Source organism: Neovison vison, chromosome 4, assembly GCF_020171115.1.
Source record: "Neovison vison isolate M4711 chromosome 4, ASM_NN_V1, whole genome shotgun sequence".
Taxonomy (NCBI): domain Eukaryota; kingdom Metazoa; phylum Chordata; class Mammalia; order Carnivora; family Mustelidae; genus Neogale; species Neogale vison.
Genome location: NC_058094.1, coordinates 36,655,833 through 36,676,792, shown reverse-complemented (window position 1 = coordinate 36,676,792; position 20,960 = coordinate 36,655,833). Strand labels below are relative to the sequence as shown.

The 20,960-nt window shown below is 39.4% G+C and overlaps 1 protein-coding gene across 2 annotated transcripts in view; it reads right to left on the bottom strand.

Annotated features, from left to right (window-relative positions):
• Nucleotides 1-3,727: 3,727 nt before the first annotated feature.
• The window catches only part of SNX31 (sorting nexin 31), a 58,577-nt gene continuing 41,344 nt past the window's right edge, over nt 3,728-20,960 (bottom strand). For both annotated transcript variants that reach the window (XM_044247097.1, XM_044247098.1), the window contains 4 exons: nt 15,270-15,383; nt 12,302-12,379; nt 6,776-6,832; nt 3,728-3,992 (listed from right to left, as the gene is read on the bottom strand). In XM_044247097.1, the coding sequence (XP_044103032.1) occupies nt 3,900-3,992; nt 6,776-6,832; nt 12,302-12,379; nt 15,270-15,383 (342 nt within the window). In that variant the 3' untranslated portion in view covers nt 3,728-3,899. The remainder of the gene's footprint in view (nt 3,993-6,775; nt 6,833-12,301; nt 12,380-15,269; nt 15,384-20,960) is intronic.

Sequence of the window (20,960 nt, the reverse complement as noted above, 5' to 3'; positions counted from 1 at the left end):
CCAGGACCCTGAGATGGTGACCTGAACTGAAATCGACTGGGAAAGGTGCTCCTGCTATACATTTTCTAGGTTAACTCAGCATGCTTTATTTTGGAGTGTAAGAGCCAACAAAATATGTCTAACATTTTCTTGACTATTTTTCTGGGATCCCCGAGGACAGGACTGAGACCACCCTCACGAAGCAGAAAAGTACCTCGTACCCCATCTCCCTCAGTCCAGAGTCCACATGGGCCTCTGGCTGCAGTCCTCTTGGTGAGCCTTGGTCCACACACGGCAGGGGGAGGACTAAAAAAGCCCCTGGAGAAGGAGAGTTGACTCTGTTGCTGAGTTTTCTTTTGTTTTGTATTGTCGATCACTTTGGCCATTATTTTCCCACTGAGGCTTGGAACCTGTTTGGTTTTCCACAAATTAGGGTCACTCAGCCCTTCTCAAAGTCACTTTGAGGGTAAACATTGGGTAATTTCTCACTTACATAGGTAGCATAAAGTTTGCTTCCCAAGGGCCCCGCTGGAGATGTGTGCAAGCCACAGTCTCATCACATACGAACCTACATGGAGACCTGGCTTTAGGAAGGAGCATGTCGGCCCTCCAGACAAAGCCTCACATGATTCTCTCCAGAACCTCCAGGGGCTCAGACCCTTGGGGGGCCTAATCACAATTGAATCAGCTCTGCCCTTTTTTCTTCTATTTTGTGAACTTTTCACACGTTTGGGTTGGCCTGTGAACCAGGTGCTTAGGCCAGTAATTTTAGGAGAATGAACAGCCATAGAAACACATACATGCATCTAGAAGCAGGGAGAAGTGATGTTGGTGAGAACAGATGCATCAGGAGGAAATTTGGCTGACTGAAGACCAGTCACAAAGGTCTAAGGGAGTGAATCTATAGACGATAGCATATGCTGGTAATTTCCAAAGCCTTGCCACACCACTCAGAAGTTACCTGAAGGGTTTCAGGAGCTGCCCACCTTTACAATGTTCATGCACTGGCTCATGTCTTGTCCCGTGCTGAGGGGCTAGGCTGCTGGGAAGGTTCTGCCCAGCAGCACCACACAAGAGTAAGGTCATCACCCTCAGGATAGGCACCCTCTCGGAGCCTGCAGCAGGGAAGGCCACTCTGGGGGTCGGAGTTTAGACTTTTCACCCACTGATGAAGTGTTTTGATGCAGAAGTAATTCAAGCCTGCAACTCTTTCTAGATAAAGACAGGCCCAATAATCCCCAAAGGGGCTAATGGTTCTTTCTTCTCCCACATAACTGCTAAGGAATGTGTCATTTTACAAAGTAAATTTTGAGTTTTGTCTTCTACCACCCCAGTTCCTTTATTCTTCATGGTACATACTATGGAAGGTACTTGTTTCTTATTTCCTGATATTGATGATGATCTCTATGTCTTGGGAAAAAACTATTATAATATTATATTATATATATTATATTATATTATAATATTATTATATTATAGTTACAATCCTTCTGTTTTTGCCATCTTCAAATAAGGGACAAACCACTCTGCTCATTTTATAGGAATGCTACATTTGTGGGGCACCTGGGTGGCTCAGTCAGTTAAGTGTCTGCCTTCAGCTCAGGTCATGATCTCAGGGTCCTGGGATCAAATCCGATATCAGGCTCCCTGTTCAGTGGGGAGTCGCCTTTCCCCATCCCTCTCCCCGCTGTTTGTGCTCCAGCTCTTTCTCTCTCTCTGTCAAATAAATAAATAAAATCTTAAAAAGAAAAAAAAAAAAAGGAATGCTGCATTTGTGTCTGCATAGGTACTGATCCCTCTTCTCTTTTAGCTTTATCTCCTAACTACTCCCTAACCTAAAACTTTGCCAGCACACAGTGTGGTTTTGCTCATCATTTCCCACTCGTTGTCCTGTTAAAGCCTATCCTACCCTTTCACATGTGTCTCTCCTCCTTGTGGCTGTACTCCTTCTTCAAGGTCTCTCTTCCCCATGGGCCTTCCTGACCATCCCCAACTTCCTCCGACACACAGGTCTACACTACACACTGGACACCAGCCATGTGTTGTCTGGGATTATTAGCTCTCAGGTATCAGGTTGAAACATATGAAACTGACAACATAAAACTGTTTTTGACCTACAAAACAGCAATTGGGTATGGTTCAATCTAGTATATGTACCTTCTCACCCCCAAATACAAGTTCTTTTTGCATTCCTAGTCTCTCTAGTAGGCTCTTACACAGTGTAGGGTTTGCAATTAAAAAGAAATTGATGGGGCGCCTGGGTGGCTCAGTTGTTAAGTGTCTGCCTAACAGATCCCAGGGTGCTGGGATCAAGCCCTGCATTGGGCTCCCTGCTCAGTGGGGAGACTGCTTCTCCCTCTCCTGCTTTGCCTGCTTGTGCTCTCTCACTTTCTCTATCAAATAAATAAATAAAATAAAAAAAGAAATTGACAAACTATTCTTAAATTGGCAAAATAGTAGATAAACTTCTACTTTAATCTGAAAATGTATCCTAATCCATTAATACCATCACCATGGATGATTTGGGATGTTTATTATACCCCCTCCCCCACAAAACCTCCTACTACTGCCTAAAATATAAATACAAAACTTAACGGCACTAGAATTTATGGCTGGAGGCTCTGCTTTATAAACATTACAGGACTTTAATAGATTCTATATTTCAGAAAGATCATCTCAGAATTTTCATCAGTAAATTTTATATTCACTAGAATATATTTCACATTTATTACATAATTAGTTACACAATCCAGTGAGAAAAGAACATTAGAATATTGCACTTTATCTAATTACATTACATAGAGTTCTCTGTCCCTCTCCCTTATTGCAGTCTTAATTCCATATATAATTACATTCATTCATTATCATGATAAACTGAAACTAGATAAGGAAAAATCTAGTGAAAAAAATATCCATGGTTTTAAAGCTAAGAGACTTACAGAGTATCTGAATTTGAGTGCAGGGTCCCACTGCTTTCCAAAATAAAAAATATTCAAAATAGCATGTGATTATTAAACTGAATTTCATATTCAAAGATAAAATATAGTTACATCAGTGGAAAAGTAGAGAAATGGGCAGACTGTTACTTTTGGTCTGTCCCTATTGGGAGGCTCAGGATTATGTAAGGAAAGAAATTAGTATTTCATCACCTCCTTACTCGGTGCTATGGATGGATCAGTGAAGTCCAGATTTCTTTTTCAATGATTCCATTTCCTAGAGCCACATTATCCGGAGGGGGTGAGTCATGTCTTCAGAACTTAACCCCAAATACATTTATAGTGCTTTATGCTAAGCTTTTCATTCATGTAGTATCAGAACATACAGAAGACTCATCAAGCCAGGTAAACATCTGTTAGAGTAAAAAACAAACAAACAAACAAACAAACTTCATACTAATTGATTTGGATTTGCCACTTGTCATTTATGAGTCATTAAAAGCAAAGTGTATAACTTGGTTCATATTTCTTTTTAATCTTAAGATTCACAGAGCTCTGAAGTACCCTTGGTGAATACAGTCTATCTTTTTTTTTTTTGCAATGCATTTATATATACATATTTTAATTTTTTAATTTTTTTATAAACATGTAATGTACTATTAGCCCCCGGGGCACAGTCTGTGAATTGCCAGATTTACACACTTCGCAGCACTCACCATAGCACATACCCTCCCCAATGTCCATAAACCCACCACCCTCTCTCTACCCCCCCCACCCCGCCGCCACCCTCAGTTTGTTTTGTGACATTAAGAGTCTTTTGTGGTTTGTCTCCCTCCCGAGCCCATCTTGTTTCATCTTAATGGCAAGAGAAAATGGGAAGGGGTCCCATTTCTTCCACTGCTGGTGGACAGCCCACTTTCAATCCCCAAGCTCTTTCACTGTTGAGACAGCCCAGAGGACATTTAAAAATGTGAGAGTTTCTCATCAAAGGTCTTCTTCCTCTATGGTCCCCAAAACACAGTCAACATTGGCCATCTCAATCTTGCTTTTTCTTGGTAGAAAACGAGAAAAATCTTTCTGTTGTGAAATAAACAGGTCAGAAATGTATGTGAGGATATAATTTCCATAACAACAATAATAATCACAAAGTCACGAGAATGTTAAAATAATATTAAAAAGGCAACAGAAAGGTTACATTTATTTAAAAGATGGTTATTTCAAGTATTTTTTTTTTCTCCCCATAGAAGCTTTGTCTTGGGGTAGGTGTCTGTGTTAGGACCAAGAGTGCCTCCTGCTGGTAGCTGAGGTAGACCTGTTCAGAGGGCCTTTCTAGGCACTGGTATGTCCCCAGGTAACATTTGGATGCTGCCCTCATCCTTTTACCTCCCCCCCACCACCCCAGTCTCACCCTCTTAAAGCTATGCAACTTTCCATTTTTTAACTCTATGTCAAATCTTTATGCACACCCCACACAAATACAAATTTCAAACAAGTTTTATATTTTAAAACATTGTAAGTGGTTATGGTTGCTATAAACCCTCAGTGAGTGAAGAATTGGCCTTCAATATTTATGAAACCTCAAAGACAAGGTCATGGCTTTGTCCCTGGTGAAACAAATGTTCCTTAATGGCCAGATAAGCTAAAAAAAAAAGTTTTTTTTTCTTTGAGGGATTTGTCTTGATAGAGAGGCCCCCATGGCAAAGTGTTCAAAGAAATAAACAAACTTTACTGGTTAAACAACAAATAAATACTGCTTCAGTTCTGATACTGGCTCTGTAATTTACTTGCTGTGTGACCTTGAGCAAGTTACTTAACCTTTCTGTGTTTTCAGTTCCTTTGGCTATAAACCAAGGATAATAATAATAGCTGGGTTGTTATGGGGATTAAATGAGTTATATGTGGAATGCAATTAGAACAGTGCTTGGCTCAGGATAAGCTCTATATAAAGATTTGCTAAGGGACGCCTGGGTGGCTCAGTTGGTTAAGCAGCTGCCTTCGGCTCAGGTCTTGATCCCAGTGTCCTGGGATCGAGTCCCACATCGGGCTCCTTGCTGGGCGGGGAGCCTGCTTCTCCCTCTGCCTCTGCCTCTGCCTGCCACTCTGTCTGCCTGTGCTCTCCCTCTCTCTCTCTGATAAATAAATAAAATCTTAAAAAAAAAAAAAGATTTGCTAAATAAGTTGGAATTCAATACACTTGGACAACTTTTGACATGCTGGCCCTGCTTAGAGCATAAGGGAGGCTGGCCTATTTTAGCATTGCTATTCATCTGAGAGGACATCTGAATTAGTTTCAATGTTGATCATAGTTGTGCTATGTGTTATCTATTGTTCTAGAACAGGGACTCTCAAAATTTGACATGCATCTGACTCATCTGGAGGGCTTGCTAAACACAGATTACTAGCCTCCATCCCTGGGGTTTCTGATGAAGTAGGTTTGGGGTCCAAAACTAGAATTTAAATTTCTAGTAAGTTCCCAAGGTATGCTGATGGTATTGCTCTGGGGACCAAACTTTGAGAACCACTGTTCCAGGATAATAGTTTCAATCCTGGCTGTATATTAGATGCCCTGAGGAGCTTTTAAAAATTCTGTTGCCAGGCCCCTAGACCAATTAAGTCAGAGTCTTTGAGGGTGGGGCCCAGCCATGATTTGTTTTTAGAGCTCCCCAAGTGATTCCAGCACATAGCCAAGGTTGAGAACCACAGCTCTGTGCTAATCACTATGCTGCTGATGAATGGGAGTGATGGAGTGATTACTACCTACACTTTACAGGTAAAGAAATTGAACCTCGGTGCAGTGTTCCCCATTGGGGTGCTTGCTATAAATGCTGATCTGCTAAATCACTCTTTTGGAGTGGGGCCCAGGAATTTACATTTTAATAAGCACCTCAGGAGTCCCTTAAACATTTAGTTTTTTGATCTGTTTGAGGACATATCCACCAGTCCGTGGTGGAGTTCTTACCCCCTATCTCTGATCTAAGCAGCCAGAAAAGCTGGTATTATGTGTTTAAATTTTTTTTCTTTTTACTGAGCTTAGTCACTCAAGAGAGGACCTTATATTTTCAGAAGTACTGTCCTTATATACTTAGTGCATTTATATACACAGCAAGCAGACTGTGTAACAGGAGTGGATCAATAATAAATCCCATTCAAATGCTACTTGGAGGTCACCTTTATTTCACTTACATACACTAGGATTTGAACGTAGAAAGGAAGAGTTAGTTAAGGGCACAGCTGTGGAGACAGACCATCTTGCTTCTTCCCCCCATTGATTACTGTGCAACCTGGGCAAGTCACCTAACCTCTCTGTGCCTGTTTCCCCCAATGATTTATAGGACTTTGGTGAGAATAAATGTCGTGATCCACATAAACATGCTTAGAACAGTGCCTGGCACTGAGTGCCTACTATGCTTTCCACTTTGATATTTACTGTTATTGTTATCTGCCCAACAGACCTAAATGCTCCAAAGAGTATTTAATAAACTTAAAGGCTGTTTTCTACAGAGTACATTGCAGAGAATTCATGAAAGGAAAATGTGAACCAGAAAGAGGATTTTTTTAAAAATTGCATGGAGTGTAGGAGAAAATCACTAAAGAATTCTCTGTTCTTGGAAATTTTCTATGTAAAAATTCAGGAGAGTTTGTCTCCCGGCCCTGCTGGGTACTACAGTAAAAAAAAAAAAAAAATACTATCCTTCTGTGGTAGTCCTCCCATTGGCACAATCCTATGTGAAAGAGCTTCTGGGAGAGAAAATTCTGGCTTGTTCTTAAAAGTAGAATGAATGACTTTGGTTACTTAAAGGGGGAAAAGGACAGATTTATCAAAATTATAATGTCTCAATTACATTATTTTACTCACAGACCTGGCTTTGTTGAACGCGGTGTTTTTTACGGTTGCCTTGTTCTGGAACTTCAATCTGCTAAATAGATTAGTAAAATGTCAGTCAGCACTGCCTGGAGAAGCAAGCACACAAATAATCTATTTAACTAGCACGTTTCCCCTTCTACAATAATCCTCTTAATGGTCTCCAAGACTGCCTGTCAGCAGGCACACCTGCTTCCCATCCACACAACCCCCCTTCATTTGCAAATATACAAACGTGGCAGAAATGGAGCCCCTGAAAGTGAAGTGAAGGTTCGCGTTTAACACCGGTGGTTGCCTATAGATTTTGTGATTTAACACAGCTTCCAAAAGGACTTCACACGAAATGAGCTCCTAAATCCTGAAATAATCCCCAGAGCCCCAATCCATACGCTGAATCAAAGCCAAATGGGGGCTTTGATTAATCAAAAGGCACCATGAATCAAGTGAAGATCAAATGGAAGTTCAAGACACTTGAATATACCTCCCGTACATGAGGTAAACTTAATATAACAGTCAGGGTCCCGGCAGAAAACAGATGGCACACTCCTGAGGAGCAGTTTTTTTTAAAAAAGGAACTACTTCATGGAGGTGCGGACAGGATTAAATGAATCAGCAAAGGGATGTTGGAGCCCCTAGGGGCTTGCTGTGAGGGGCTGGAGGGTAATGTTTTCCACTCCTGGGCCGGAAGGGGCAGGGGTAGCAGCTGGTACTGGAATGAGGGGAGCCAGAGCTGTGGGGAGGAAAGGCCACCTCCAGGAGCCTGGCCCTCAGCAGAAGGCTGTGCCAACCACAGAGACCCGGCAGCGACAGAACTGGAGAAATAAATCCCACAATCTCACTTTTCTTCCACACTCCATCCAGTGTGGCTGGGTTTTCCCATGGGTGACCCCAGTAGGAGGCCCGAGAGCAAGATGGCAACACACGGAGATGTGTCTCCAGAGCACAGAGTGGGGTGGAGGAGAGTGCACCGGGAACTGGGAAAGGCAAGCAGGGCCTGGCATAGCCAGGAAACGTGACCTGGGCAGGGCTCAGGAGAAGGAACTCCTAGATGCTTCTTCGAGGAAAACAACACTCTTCTCAGCCACTAGTGTTAAGATACGGGTTTTAACGTATCACTCTACCACAACATATAAAGTCCTTGACTCTGGATCCTTGAGTTTCCAACCACTGCCTGGTAAATAGCGGCATTTGTAAATGCAAGAATGACATGTGAAAAAAAAATGAACAAGGTGTGAATTGTTTATTACTGCTTATTCTTCATGAGAATATAAGGAGGAAGAACATTTCAAAATAAGTGGGATAAGTAACATGACACTGCAAAAGAGTGTTGCCTTTGAACTACAGTTAATATCATTATAAAATAGATTGCTTTGAAGGATGCAAAGGACTTCCTTTAGGTTAGTATTAATAGGTATGTTCATGTATTTGAAGACCAGCTTAATAATTAAAAAAAAAAAATCAGTTACTAGGGATGCCTGGGTGACTCAGTCCGTTAAGGGTCTGACTCTTGGTTTCGGCTCAGGTCATGATCTCAGCACTTAACGCAAAGGTTACTTGAGATTCCCCCCCTTCCCTCTCCCTCCGCCTCTGCCCCTTTCCCCACTCACACTCTTTTTTATCAAGTAAATAAATAAATAAGTAAAATCTTTTTAAAAAATCAGTAAGTCTTGGTAAATGAGAAATTAATGCTCTGTAGTCTTACATGTTTTGTTATAGTATTATTGTTACTGTTTACAATATTACGTTATCGCTCGTAAGTAGCCTTGTGCAATGAAATACAGATGTTAGCATAAACAGCTCAGAATGTTTCTCTCTCCTATTCTCCTTCCCCTTCCTCCCCTCCCTATGTTGAAATAAATAAAACAGAACGCACTATGGATGTTAAGCTATTTCTGATATCTGTTTCCTTGACTTACTCAAATAAGAGCTTTAAATATTTTATATACTAGGGGGAATAAAGTTGGGGGGAGGAAGCGAACAAATCCTTTTTTCATAACGCAGTATTCCTATATATGCTTCTTCATCAACGGGTAGTTTCTTTTAATAACTACTTACTCTCACAGGGTAATTTCCGCCTGGCTCTCTAAAATTCTGTCTACCTGCTATGCTCACACCATTCTCAAGTGGGTTGTGATGTACCTGTACTTTCTGTTTTCTAGATAGCACCAACTCTTCGAAGTCTGACATTCCCAGAAAACCAATTTTAGAGATTCAGAATCACTTTTTAGTAAACCTAAGGAAAAAATATACAAACTAATAATACAAACTAGGTATGGATTAATAAAAAATCTAAGTTGTTTTTCAATTCAGTTCAGAAAATTAGTCACCAAAAAAAAAAAAAAAAAAAAGAAAATTAGTCACCATAGGAACAAGTTCCTATCTCTTGCATATATTCAGATTATGGTTCAATATACAAGATAATAATGATACACTTTCAGAAACTCATTAGGAACACATCTATTGCTTAAAATATATCTGCTTCCTTTTCTTAATGTCCTTTACATTTCTTTCAATGGCAGAGATTGCTGGTAGCCCATCCTATTTTCCATTCTGCCCTTCTTTCTTAGTAATGCCACCCAAATTAATCTGGAGAGACAACATAACCTGTAAAAAGACTACAGTTACTAGACTCCCTTGCAGGTAGATATAGGCCTGTGGTGTGACTAACTCCTGGCCAATGAACTGTAAGTTGAAATCTGTGGGATTTTAGAGACCCCTCCTCAAAGAAAAGAGATGAGCCATTCCTACTTTCCATTTATACTACAGCCTAGGGTGTGGATGTAATGACTGGAGCTCCAGCAGCCATATTCAAACATGAGGTAAAGCCACACACTAAAGGTCTCTAATGACATCATGGAGTCACTGTTCCAGCTCTAGACTGCCTACTTCTGGGTTTCTTTTAGATGAGAAAGATATAGACTTTTATTTTACCTAGGACACTTCTTCTGTCTTGTTTTGCTCTTCATTATATATAGCTAAACCTACTGGTAACAAATACACTTTATTTTCACATAAAATATTTCTTAAAATTCTGTTTTAGTTAAAAGGAGCAAATAATAAAATTTGTTGATTATAGGTTTTTGTGTAGGAGCACAGCTCTAAAAAGAATGTTACAATTTTTCCCCTTCTGGTTTGCAGTTAATACTGCCTTTAAAAGAATATAACATGATATTGTTGTATGTTCACATTTTTTAGTGCATTTGACTTCAAATTTTAATGATCTCTTCAGAAGGGTTCAAGTCTTATCATTGAAAGCAATGTGTATAGCTAAGTTAATTAAGTTAGCACTAAATTTCTTCTTTTAAAGCCTTCCTTCTTACTAGGTTAAAATAGTACTATTTAATCTGCTTCTAGGAACTATCTGATTTATGGGGTTCATTTGGTTATAGTTTCCTCAATTTCTCTCCCCCCTCTCTAGATTCTTCCTGATTTTCAAAATCTTGGAATCTATTCTATCCTGCAAAATAGGATCTGGATCCTAGTCCATACAAGCCTTTAATAAATGATACATGTCAGTTCAGATTTTCTGTGTTTACCTAGAAAATGAGTGGATGTCACAGTCACACATTTATATGGCTACTTAAAGTTCCACAAAATGACTTGTTCTGGTCAACTGTGCTTTGTGAGGAAACCCAGAACTCAGTATACATTCAAAGAACTGATCTGTCTGCAATTTTCACTTTCCAGGGTCTCATTCTACCCAGGGGTTTGTAGATGAAATTTCAGGTTGAAATATGGACTATCCCTATAATATCCCCCTTGAAAACCCAATTTTCTTTTTAATTAAGAAAAAAAATTTTTTTTACTTATTTTAGAATAAGAGAGAGAGGGAGTGAGAGTGAGCAGGGGGAGGGTTAGAGGGAGAGAATCTCAAGCAGATCCACCCCCACCAACTGCTGCTGAGTGCAGAGCCCAACGTGACGCAGGGCTTGATCCCAGGACCCCGAGATCATGACCTGAGCTGAAATCAAGAGTTGGATGCTTAACTGACTGAGCTACCCAGGTGCCTCAAAAACCCGATTTTCCAGAGGAAGGGTCTTAACTTTTCTTTCCAAGAACCAAAACAAGAAAGGGGAGGAGAAAAGGAGCTTGTGGAACTAAAATTTGTGATTATTTGGATTAAGCAATGCAATGCTGACTGACATGCTGATTTCACTATCTGCCACAGAAAAGGATAGGTTTCAATTTGTGTGCAAATCTAAAGAATGTGGTTGGTGTTTTTTCTTTTTTAACTTTAAATAGGTCACTACCTTCTATTATTCAGCAAATGCTTTAGCTACTCATTGTACAAGTATTTCCTGCATCAAGTAGCTTACATTTTATTCAGCCACATTCGAGAGTACTTCTTTCTTTAATGGGGCTACTTCAGTTAACAACTTTTTCTTCTTCTTTTTTTATATATAATAATGGAAGCCTAAGGGGGTCCATCCTGCCTCAGAGGTTAGATTTTATGACTCTTTTAAAAAGACCATCCATGATTCCTTCATTGCTTGATTTGCTACTCTATGGTACACTGAATTGTTTGAATACCAAGGGGCAGTAAATTTTATTTTCCCTAGGAAAATATTTTCAGTTCTAGAAGAAAGAGAAATAGGATAAAATGCAACTATTTTCTCTAGTCCTTACTAGACTCAAAGTCTAGTAAAAAGCAGTGTTTAACGAAAGATGTCACCCATCCTCTTTATAAAGGACTCAATTTAAATGAAAACATTAGGGAACATTTCTAAATGTTTCTGTTTCTGTTGCATTTTTAAGGATCAGTATAACATTCTGCTAAAAAAAAAAAAAAAAAGTTTATACATGTCAACCAGGCATTAGTATTTTAAAAAAGTATTTGTATTTGTATTGGTATTAATAAAGTATTAGTATCAGTAATACTAAAGTATGAGTATTTGTAATAATTTTTAAAATTCCAATTGTACTGTCTTATTCAGGATATACTCATATCATGATGGTAACAAGGCAAGTCGAAAAGTTTAAAATCTCAGTGTCTCTTTTTACAGTCTGCCACAGCCCTCTCAATAAGTTACCAGGCCTTTATTGAAGAGATACAGACTAGAAAAGCAAAGTTTAATTTTACACTGAGAACAATTTATGGCCTTAAGAAGTTCTTTTTCTCTATGGCTTCCTTTGACTGCTAATGGCATTCTAATTTGGCACAGTGGAAGCTTCAAAAAACTGTGAGTTCTTTCGAGAGATAGAAGTGTAGAGCTTATTTAAGTTCATCGCTGCTGTGTTTAAGACCCCTCTGGATCCTGACTTTATGATGTGGTTTTTATGGTAAATCTGGAATCTTCCATTTGGGGGAAAGCAGAGATACAAGAATAGAGAGCAATGGAAGGACACTTACTTCTCTTGAAAAAATGGCTTGAATTCTAAAGACTGAGCTCTTTAGAGAAGGCGGAGGAGCTCACTTCTGGGAGGCTGGGTTCTATCCCAGAGGACCAGAATTCATCCCTGTAGGTTAATGTTGACTGATGGTAGGAACTTAAAGTGAAAAAGATACACAGATAAGAGCACTTACCATTTCTGGATTCTTTGCAGCTAGCTTTACCATCTTTTCTGAGATCATCTTTTTCAAGCAGCTACTCAGCAAAAAAGCCTAAAGAATCCAGAAATAAAGAAATCACTCAACTGAAGAGATCCTGCCTTTCTTCTCTCCTCACACCACAAAGCAGATTTTGAACTCTGCTCTCCAACAGCACACTTGTAAGACTTTAGATTTCATCTTTAATTTCCATAAATTTGTATAAGATGCAATTAACAAGTAGCCATTCATTTCCTTAATTACATGGATGTACTTAAATTTTTTAAAAAGACAGAGAATCATTACATTTCCTAATTTTTCCCCTTTTAAAATTTTCCCTCCTATTTTTTCACATTAATTTGTAAGCAGCTCAAATAACAAGCAACAAATAACAAAAAGTACTTATTATTGTAATCAAATCAATGGAGGATGGTTGATCTTACATTTAACTGTATACATTATTATTGAGAGACCTATTACTAGACACAAATAGTAACCTGTTTAAAAGGGTATATTAGCACCTTATGGCTTTTACTGAACTAAAAAAAACTCTACTTTTCATCATGTTCTTATTTTTCAAGCACCTTTAATCACTCACTTTTAAGACCGATGGTTGCTCCCAGTATCACCTGTGACTTCTTGTTGGCCCAGCATTGTCAGTGCCAAGACCCACATTAGATATCTTGTCACACAAGAGCTGGGATTTCCTTTTTCCAGGATCTTCACTCTACATGCCAATTTAAGTTTCCCTATGACTTCCCTACTTGCTCCTTTCCCACTAATCCTCTTTTTCCTTTGTCCTGTTCTCAATCCTTGGCTTGTACTTTTCTCTTTTGGCCCTACTAAAGTTTGAGACAAAGCTTAAAGCTAGAGGTGGCAGGCCCTTAGTATAAATTTATGCCCAAGGATGGTCACCGGCACTGAAGGGAGGGTGGTGATGGAGAGGAGGAGGAAGGAAAGAGAGAAAACCCAGGTTGGGATGGTAGCCAAAGTAGAGACTCTTGGGAGATAGGACATAGAAAGGAGAATTAGAGGGAGAATGGCTACATACGGGTAGCATCTCAAAGTCTTGCAGGACTGTGGAGCTTGACCAGAATTTAATTTATTTAAAGGGAGAAAAGGAGGTAGAAGAGAAGAAAGGCACTATTACCAATAAGGAAAAGAGTAAAAGAGTTGGTATTTATGTACAAAAACAAATTTTGATTTCCTGGTTTAGCTAAAAACTAACCCTGTTTATCTGTGCATATCTATAACCTACATAAAACCAGGGTATGAAAGAGTTAAACAACATACACTGAGTTGATAGAGCATGGAAGGGTGTTTAATAATACTTTTTAATAAAAGATGAGGACTGATTCCATATTCCATACAATGTGCACAGATATGTAGGTTAAGACTTGGCTATAAACCAGGTAAGATTTATTCAATATAGATGCAGTGAGCTATTGTTTAAAGGGTCTAGAAAATATTAGGATCCCAGCCCTCACTTGTATTTGCCAAGGCACACAAGCCACATTTCTGCCTTTTGCAGAAGTAGCTCTTGGGTGTGTATCAATAAACCCACACTCCAAAGGAAATAAGACCTTACTGGGAATCCTTTAAAAGAATGTTTATTGCCCTCTCTGTAGTGGCTTAAACTCATTTGGTACAGACTAGATTAAAAGACCATAATAAAATTTAACTACTGCATTTAGCATTCCGGGCAAGGGAAGGCAATTTCATTGCCAAGATCTAGCTGCATCTCTCCAAGTGACTGCAAACCATCCTACCATTTCCCTAAGGATGTTTCATATCCAAGGTGAACCTGACAGCCTGTTTCTTTAACCTAGAATTTGGTTTCACACTTCATGTTTTTTCAGAGGACCTTGGTATCTATCATCTTTTGATTGCAACTATACTAAAAGCAGAGAGTCTTGGGGAGCTTTCGCTACCTGAAACCAAAATGTTCCATGGAACATAGTGCGATCACCAATGACTTAAGTTGAATGAAATGTTGACGTTAAGATTACTTTGGTATTTTGGTTTCCTTTTAGAATGTTTGTAGTTTTGATTCCAATTTGAAATAGCTTGAGTTAGTTCATAATATTTTTCAGCTGAATTTGGTGTTCAGAAAATTAGTTTTTTTTTAAAAAATTTATTCCAACTTCAGTTATAAAGTCATGGAAAACCTGCATAGTTTGTTGTCCAACAGTCTCTCCTCTCCTCACAGAACCTGGATTTTGTCTGAGACAAAGGGCCCAGCTCACACTTACTCTAGGGTGATCATGAACTCTGTTCTTTTTTGTTAGATACTTGATTCCCAGACTCCCTTGCAGCTAGGGGTGGTCATGTGACTTACTTCTGGTCAGTGAGACATAATGGGAGGCCTATTGGGCTTTTGCCTTCCAGATAAAAGGGGTATCAATCATCTCTAGTATTCTTGTTAAGTGAGATGAAAATCCGTATTGTCTAAGTCAGAGGTCAATAAATCCAGCCCCTCACTTGTTTTTATACATTTTTATTGGCAAACAGCTATACCCATTTGTTCACACGTTGTCTGTGGCTACTTTTGTGCAATAACAGAGTTCAGTAGTTGTAGCAGAGACCAGATGGACCCCAAAACTAAACTATTTACCATCTGGTCCTTTGAGAGGAAGTTCACCAACACTTTGTCTAAGCCACTATTAGTTGTGTCTCCTGTTATTTAGCAACTACATCTATTTCTAATTGACCTGAAGACTGTGGTGATTAGTAAAATGAAATCAAACAAAAAATAAACCAAAAAAAAAAAAACCCACAAAACAAACAAACAAACAAAAAACCCAAACCAAAAATCAACAGCCTATCAGTGTTACAGGCCAAAAAGGGGGGTGTATAGCATATTCTAAGACCCTGCTCGGTTGGGTAAGAGTAATATGCTTTGTTCACCCCAGTAAGCAAGAGAGCATTTCAGTGCTGGTTCTCATGCACTGCCCTGAGAACTCACCTGCTTAGTGTAAATAACAAACCAGGGCCAGTGATTTTCTTCACTAAACTGAAATCGGAGCTCCAAGTTCTGGTTGAGAGTTCGCTGGGGTCCATCTGTATCCAGTAGAGTTCCCTACAGAGAAAAGAGATTATTTGATATCTGATAGAAATGGAAGCAGCTATTAACTGTTGGGCAAATACCAAAGTGAGTGATACTGTCACTATTGCCAGGAAGCTGTCAGTCTATGGGGGGCTGTGAAAGTAAGCCATACAGTTTGGTATGATAAATAGTATAAGGGAAGCAAACCCAGGTCTAAGGAAGGAGGTAGGATGGACACCTGATCCAGACTCAGAGGGGTCAAGGCAGGCTTCCTGGAGGGAGGTGGTGATATCTGAGCAGCAAAAGTAGAAATTTTCCATGTTTGTTGTTGTGGGGTTTTTTGGAGGAGGAGGTGGGTGAAGGCGCGGTGGGAAGTGGTTCTGGTAGAAGAAATAACAAGTGCAAGTGCACTGAGGCATGAAGGGACCTGGCACACTGGACACGTGGCAAGAGACCGAGTATGGCGGAAGCACAGGCTGTAAGGCAGGCAGGGTGGTGAGAGAAGAGGCTCACCTCAGAGAGGCAGTGTGGGGCCAGATCCTGAGGACTCTGGAGGAAGCAGATTTGACTTTTGGTATACAGCATCTATCCCTCTTTCTCTTGGTAATGGAGTCTCCTGTGCCCTTGGGAAAAACCGTCTCTCTTTCCCTATGCCCATGTAGGTAGGGCTGTCAGGGAACGCTGCCCTCCTGGAGGCCGGGGCACATGACTCAAGTTCAGGCTAATTGGACAAATGCCTTCTATGCACTTCTTTGATTCCAGAGTGGAGAGATCCAAAGAGCATGTCCTGATAAAGAATTCCTTCTTTCCTAGAAACACTGAGCTCATTTTGTTCTTGACTTTCCTAAGCCTCTGCCTCTGCCTTCCTTTGAGTCACTGGGTTATTCCATGCCTCTCTGATAAATCCCCTTTTTTCACTAGAGCCAGAAGTGTTGCTTTCTATTGCTGGCCACCAAAGAGCCCTAGCTGTTCGAGGTTTGATAAGATAAGTTAAGAAGTCTGAACTTCATTTTGCGGGCAACAGGCATGCATTCACTGATTTTAAAAGCTGGATAACAACATGATTAGATTTATGTATTAGAAGTATTCATCTGACTGCATCAGGGTGAAAATGAACTGAAAAATAGCTGTTTTCAGATACTGAACCACATAGAATCCAGGACTATTAACCCGGGGAGAAGGAAAACAAATGAGGTGAGCCCCATAGCCATCTAGCTTACTGCTTGGAGTTTCCAGGAGGCAGTGGAGGGAAGGGGACCCCAAACAGAGCCCAGAGGTCTTGCTGAGTTGAGGAGAAAGGGATGAAAGTTTGAAGAAATTGAGTTTAGAATCGATGGGGCAGAGGATCACAGACAAGGGCTTTACACAGACTAAGAGCTCTAGAGAGCTCTCTTCAGACCTTCGGCTGAATAACGATCTTTGCAAGTGTGGGGAGAGCCCTCATACACTGCCAGGGGGTATATAACATGGAGCAGACTGTTTGGAAAATAGTCTAGGAGTTTCTTACAAAGTGAAACATGGAATTACCAACATAGTCCCAGCAATTCCACTCCCAATCACATACTCGAGAGAAATGAAAACCTATATCCACACAAAAACTTGTACACAAACATTCATAGCAGCATAACTTATAACAACCAAAAGAGAGAAACATTACTGAATAAACAAAATTTAGTGTATCCATACAACAAAATATTATATGATCACGAAGAAGGTAAGGTGTTGGTACATGCTATGATAAGAGTGGACCTTAGAAACATTATACCAAGTAAAGGAAGCCGGTCACAAAGATCACATATGATTCCATTAATCATGAAATGCTCAGAATGGGTGCATCTATAAAGACAAGCAAATTAGTGGCTTCTTAGGGCTGATAGGTAGCTTATAGGCGTAAGCTAAGGGATATGGGACTTCTTTCTGAGGTGATGAAAGTATTCTAAAATTGATTGTGGTGTTGGATGTAAAACTCTGTGAATGAATTAAATGCCCCTGAATTCACCTTATATAAGTGAATTGCATGGTATGTGAATTATATCTTGATAAAGCTGTTATAAAGGAAGGGAATGACTGTGTATGTAGTACTGGGGGAGGGATAGAGACATGCATCATGGAACAGACTAGAAAATCCAGAAATAAATCCACACAAATGTGCCCAGCTGATATCTGACAAAGGTGCAAAAGCAAGTCAGTTAAAGGACAGGCTTTGCAACAAATGGTTCCGAGCTAGTGGACTTCCACAGGCAAAAAAGGGAATGTCATTCTGAGTTTCACACCCTAGATGAAAACTAACTCAGAATGAGTCATGGACTTAAATGTATGACCTATAACTGTAAAACCTTTAGGAAAAAACTCTAAGAAAAAAATCTTCAGGATCCAGAGTTTGGCAAAGAGTTCTCCGACTCAACACTAACAGCCACAATCTATGAAAGAAAAAACTGATGAATTGAAATTCATCGAAACTAACTTTTCCTCTGCATAAGACCTTGTTGAGAGGATAAAAAACTACAGAGTTAAGAGAAAATACTTGCAAACTACATATCCAACCAAAGACTAGTAACTAGAATATATGAAGTGCTCTCAAAACAATAGTGAAATATGAAAAACAAGAAACAAATAAACAAAAAAAAAACCAACATGGGGTGCCTGGGTGGCTCAGTGGTTTAAAGCCTCTGCTTTCAGCTCAGGTCATGATCCCAGAATCCTGGGATCGAGCCCTGCATCAGGCTCTCTGCTTAGCAGGGAGCCTGCTTCCTCCTCTTTCTCTCTCTCTCTGCCTGCCTCTCTACCTTATTGTGATCTCTATCTGTCAAATAAATAAATAAAATCTTTAAAAAAAACCCTCAACAATCAATTAGAAAATAGGCAAAAGATATGGAAGAAAACATCTCACAAAAGAAGATATGCAGATAGCAAATGGGCACATGAAAAGATGGTCAGCATGATTAGCTAGGAGGGGAATGCAAATTAAAATCACAATGAAATACCAATCCACACTTAGGCAAATGACTAAGCTAAAAAACAGTGACAATACCAAATGCTGTTGAGGCTACAGAGAAACTCCGTCAGTCATGCATCCATCACTGGTGGAAATGGAAATTAGCACAGCCACTCTTGAAAACGTTTGGCAGTTTCCTAAAAAACCAAGGATGCAACTTGCATATAACCCAGCAATTGTACCCCCTAGCATTTATGCCATAGAAATGGAGATTTGTGTCCCAAAACAGATGTATGAATTTCATTCATTATAGCTAAAAACAGGAAACAACCAGGTATCTTTCACTGGCTGACTAGTGAAATAAATCTTGTCCATTCCATACCATGGAATACTGCTCAGCAATAATAAGAACCAAACTACTGATATATACAACAACCTGAATGAATTACTAAAGAATGATGCTGAGTTAAAAAAAAAAACAAAAAACAAACTACATATGATTTCATTTAGAGACCATTTTTAAGGTAATCAATTCCTCTTTTTTTTTTAATATATATATATTTTTGTCTCCTAAATGCAGTCAGTTCTTATTATTCACTGCATTACTGAACACCGAGTCATTGCTCCAGGGGAAATGCAGCATTAGGTTCCTGCAAACCTCTGGTCACAACAATTTCATCAGCTGATCAGTACATACCCTTGTTTTAAAAGTGTCTCCTTTTTTTTTTTTTAAACAGTTTTATTGGGGTATAATTGATGTAAAAAATAACCTGTGCATATTTAATGTACACAACCTGATGAGTCTGGACACATGCATACATTCATGAAACCATCAACATACTCAAAGTAACGGATATATCCATCACCCAAAGTTTTACGTAGCACTCCTGAAGTGACACAATTATAAAAATAACAGATGAGTGGTTCCTTGGGGCTAAAGAGAGGTGTGGTGAGAGAAAGCAGGTAAAGTCATAAAAGGCCAACCTGAGGGGTTCTTGGGATGATGAAAATGCTAGGACTCTTGCTTGTATCAATGCCAATATTCTGGTGTCAAATTGTACTGCAAGGTGTAACTAACAATTTGAGAAAAGTGGGTGAAGAATACACAGGATCTCTGTACCATTCCTTAAAACCGCATGCCAACTTACAGTTACACCCAAATTCAAAGGTTAAAAAGAATCAACTGTTTGTTTATTTTTTTAAAGACTTTTTTCCATTCCCTTTATTTATTTATTTATTTATTTAAAGATTTATTTATTTATTTATTTGACAGACAGAGATCACAAGTAAGCAGAGAGGCAGGCAGAGAGAGGGGGAGGCAGGCTCCCTGCTAAGCAGAGAGCCTGATGTGGGGCTTGATCCCAGGACCCTGAGATCATGACCTGAGCCAAAGGCAGAGGCTTAACCCACTGAGCCACCCAGATACCCTAAAAGAATCAACTGTTTAAAAGCAAAAATAATTATAATGCAGCATGAGGCTTATATCTGTGGAAATATGGCAATAACTATCACAAAAAGGAAAATAGAAGTACAATGTTGTTATGCGTTTTGTGATGTGGTATAATAATTAAAAGTGGAATGTAATAAGTTTAAGTATACAAGAATAATGTATACAAGTATACATTATACAAGTCTACAAGTCTTGTATACTTGTATACAAGTCTAATGTAACAATAAATGAAAAGGTAGAGCTAAAAAATGGTGTAAATAAAGTTTTTTTCATAATCATAAAATAATCAAGTCATGAAATAATCAAAAGAAGGCAGGAAAAGAGGGGGAAAGCTGATAAACCTCAAAGAAATAGATAAACCCACAATTAGGTCTGAAGGTTTTAACATTCCTCTTCTCTCAGCAACAAGTAGAAAATATACAAGAAATATACAAGAAAATATACAAATATACAAGGATACAGGAGATCTGAACACTGTCAACTGCTTGACTTAATACTTCTAGAATATTCCATCCAACTGTGGCAGGATACACATTCTTTTCAAGTACACATGGAACATTTACCAAGAGAGACCAGATCTGGGGCCATTAAACAAGTTCCCATAAATTTAAAAGACTAAAATCATAGGCTGATCACGTCAAGATTGCTGGTTCGGCATTTAGCAGGTGGTTGAAGTCCTATTTGCCAAAATGGGGAATCCAGAGGGGGAAGATCCCTAGGATGGGCAGGAGAGGGCAAGGATGTCTGTGCGACACCTGGTGTCGATGCCTAGAAGGCATTAGGAAATATTGGACCTTTCCATTGGGATGTAAGCAATTGATTTCAGAGAATACAAAATAGAAAGATGGAAATGGAGCCCTGGGTTAATGAGGGCTTCAGAAATGCTCAGAGGAAGAGGCAGCTCACAAAAACAGGGGAGGAAGGAGAGGGAATTTTGAGAAGCAAGAAATAGTTGACAATACCAAGTGCCACAAATAGGCCTAGTATTGTCCCAGCTAAAAAATCCCCATGGATTCCACAGACTTAGCAACTGGGGATTACAGTTGCTCTGAGTTTGTCCTCTCCTAGTTAACCTCAGTTTCCCGTGTAAAGGGGATAATCCCACTTAGCTCACTGAGTTATTGCAAGAATTTAATTAAATAATAGATGTGGCAGCACTCAGAACAGCATCTGACCCAAAGGAGGCACTCCAGTACATCTGATCAGAGGGTTTTCTCTGGGAGGA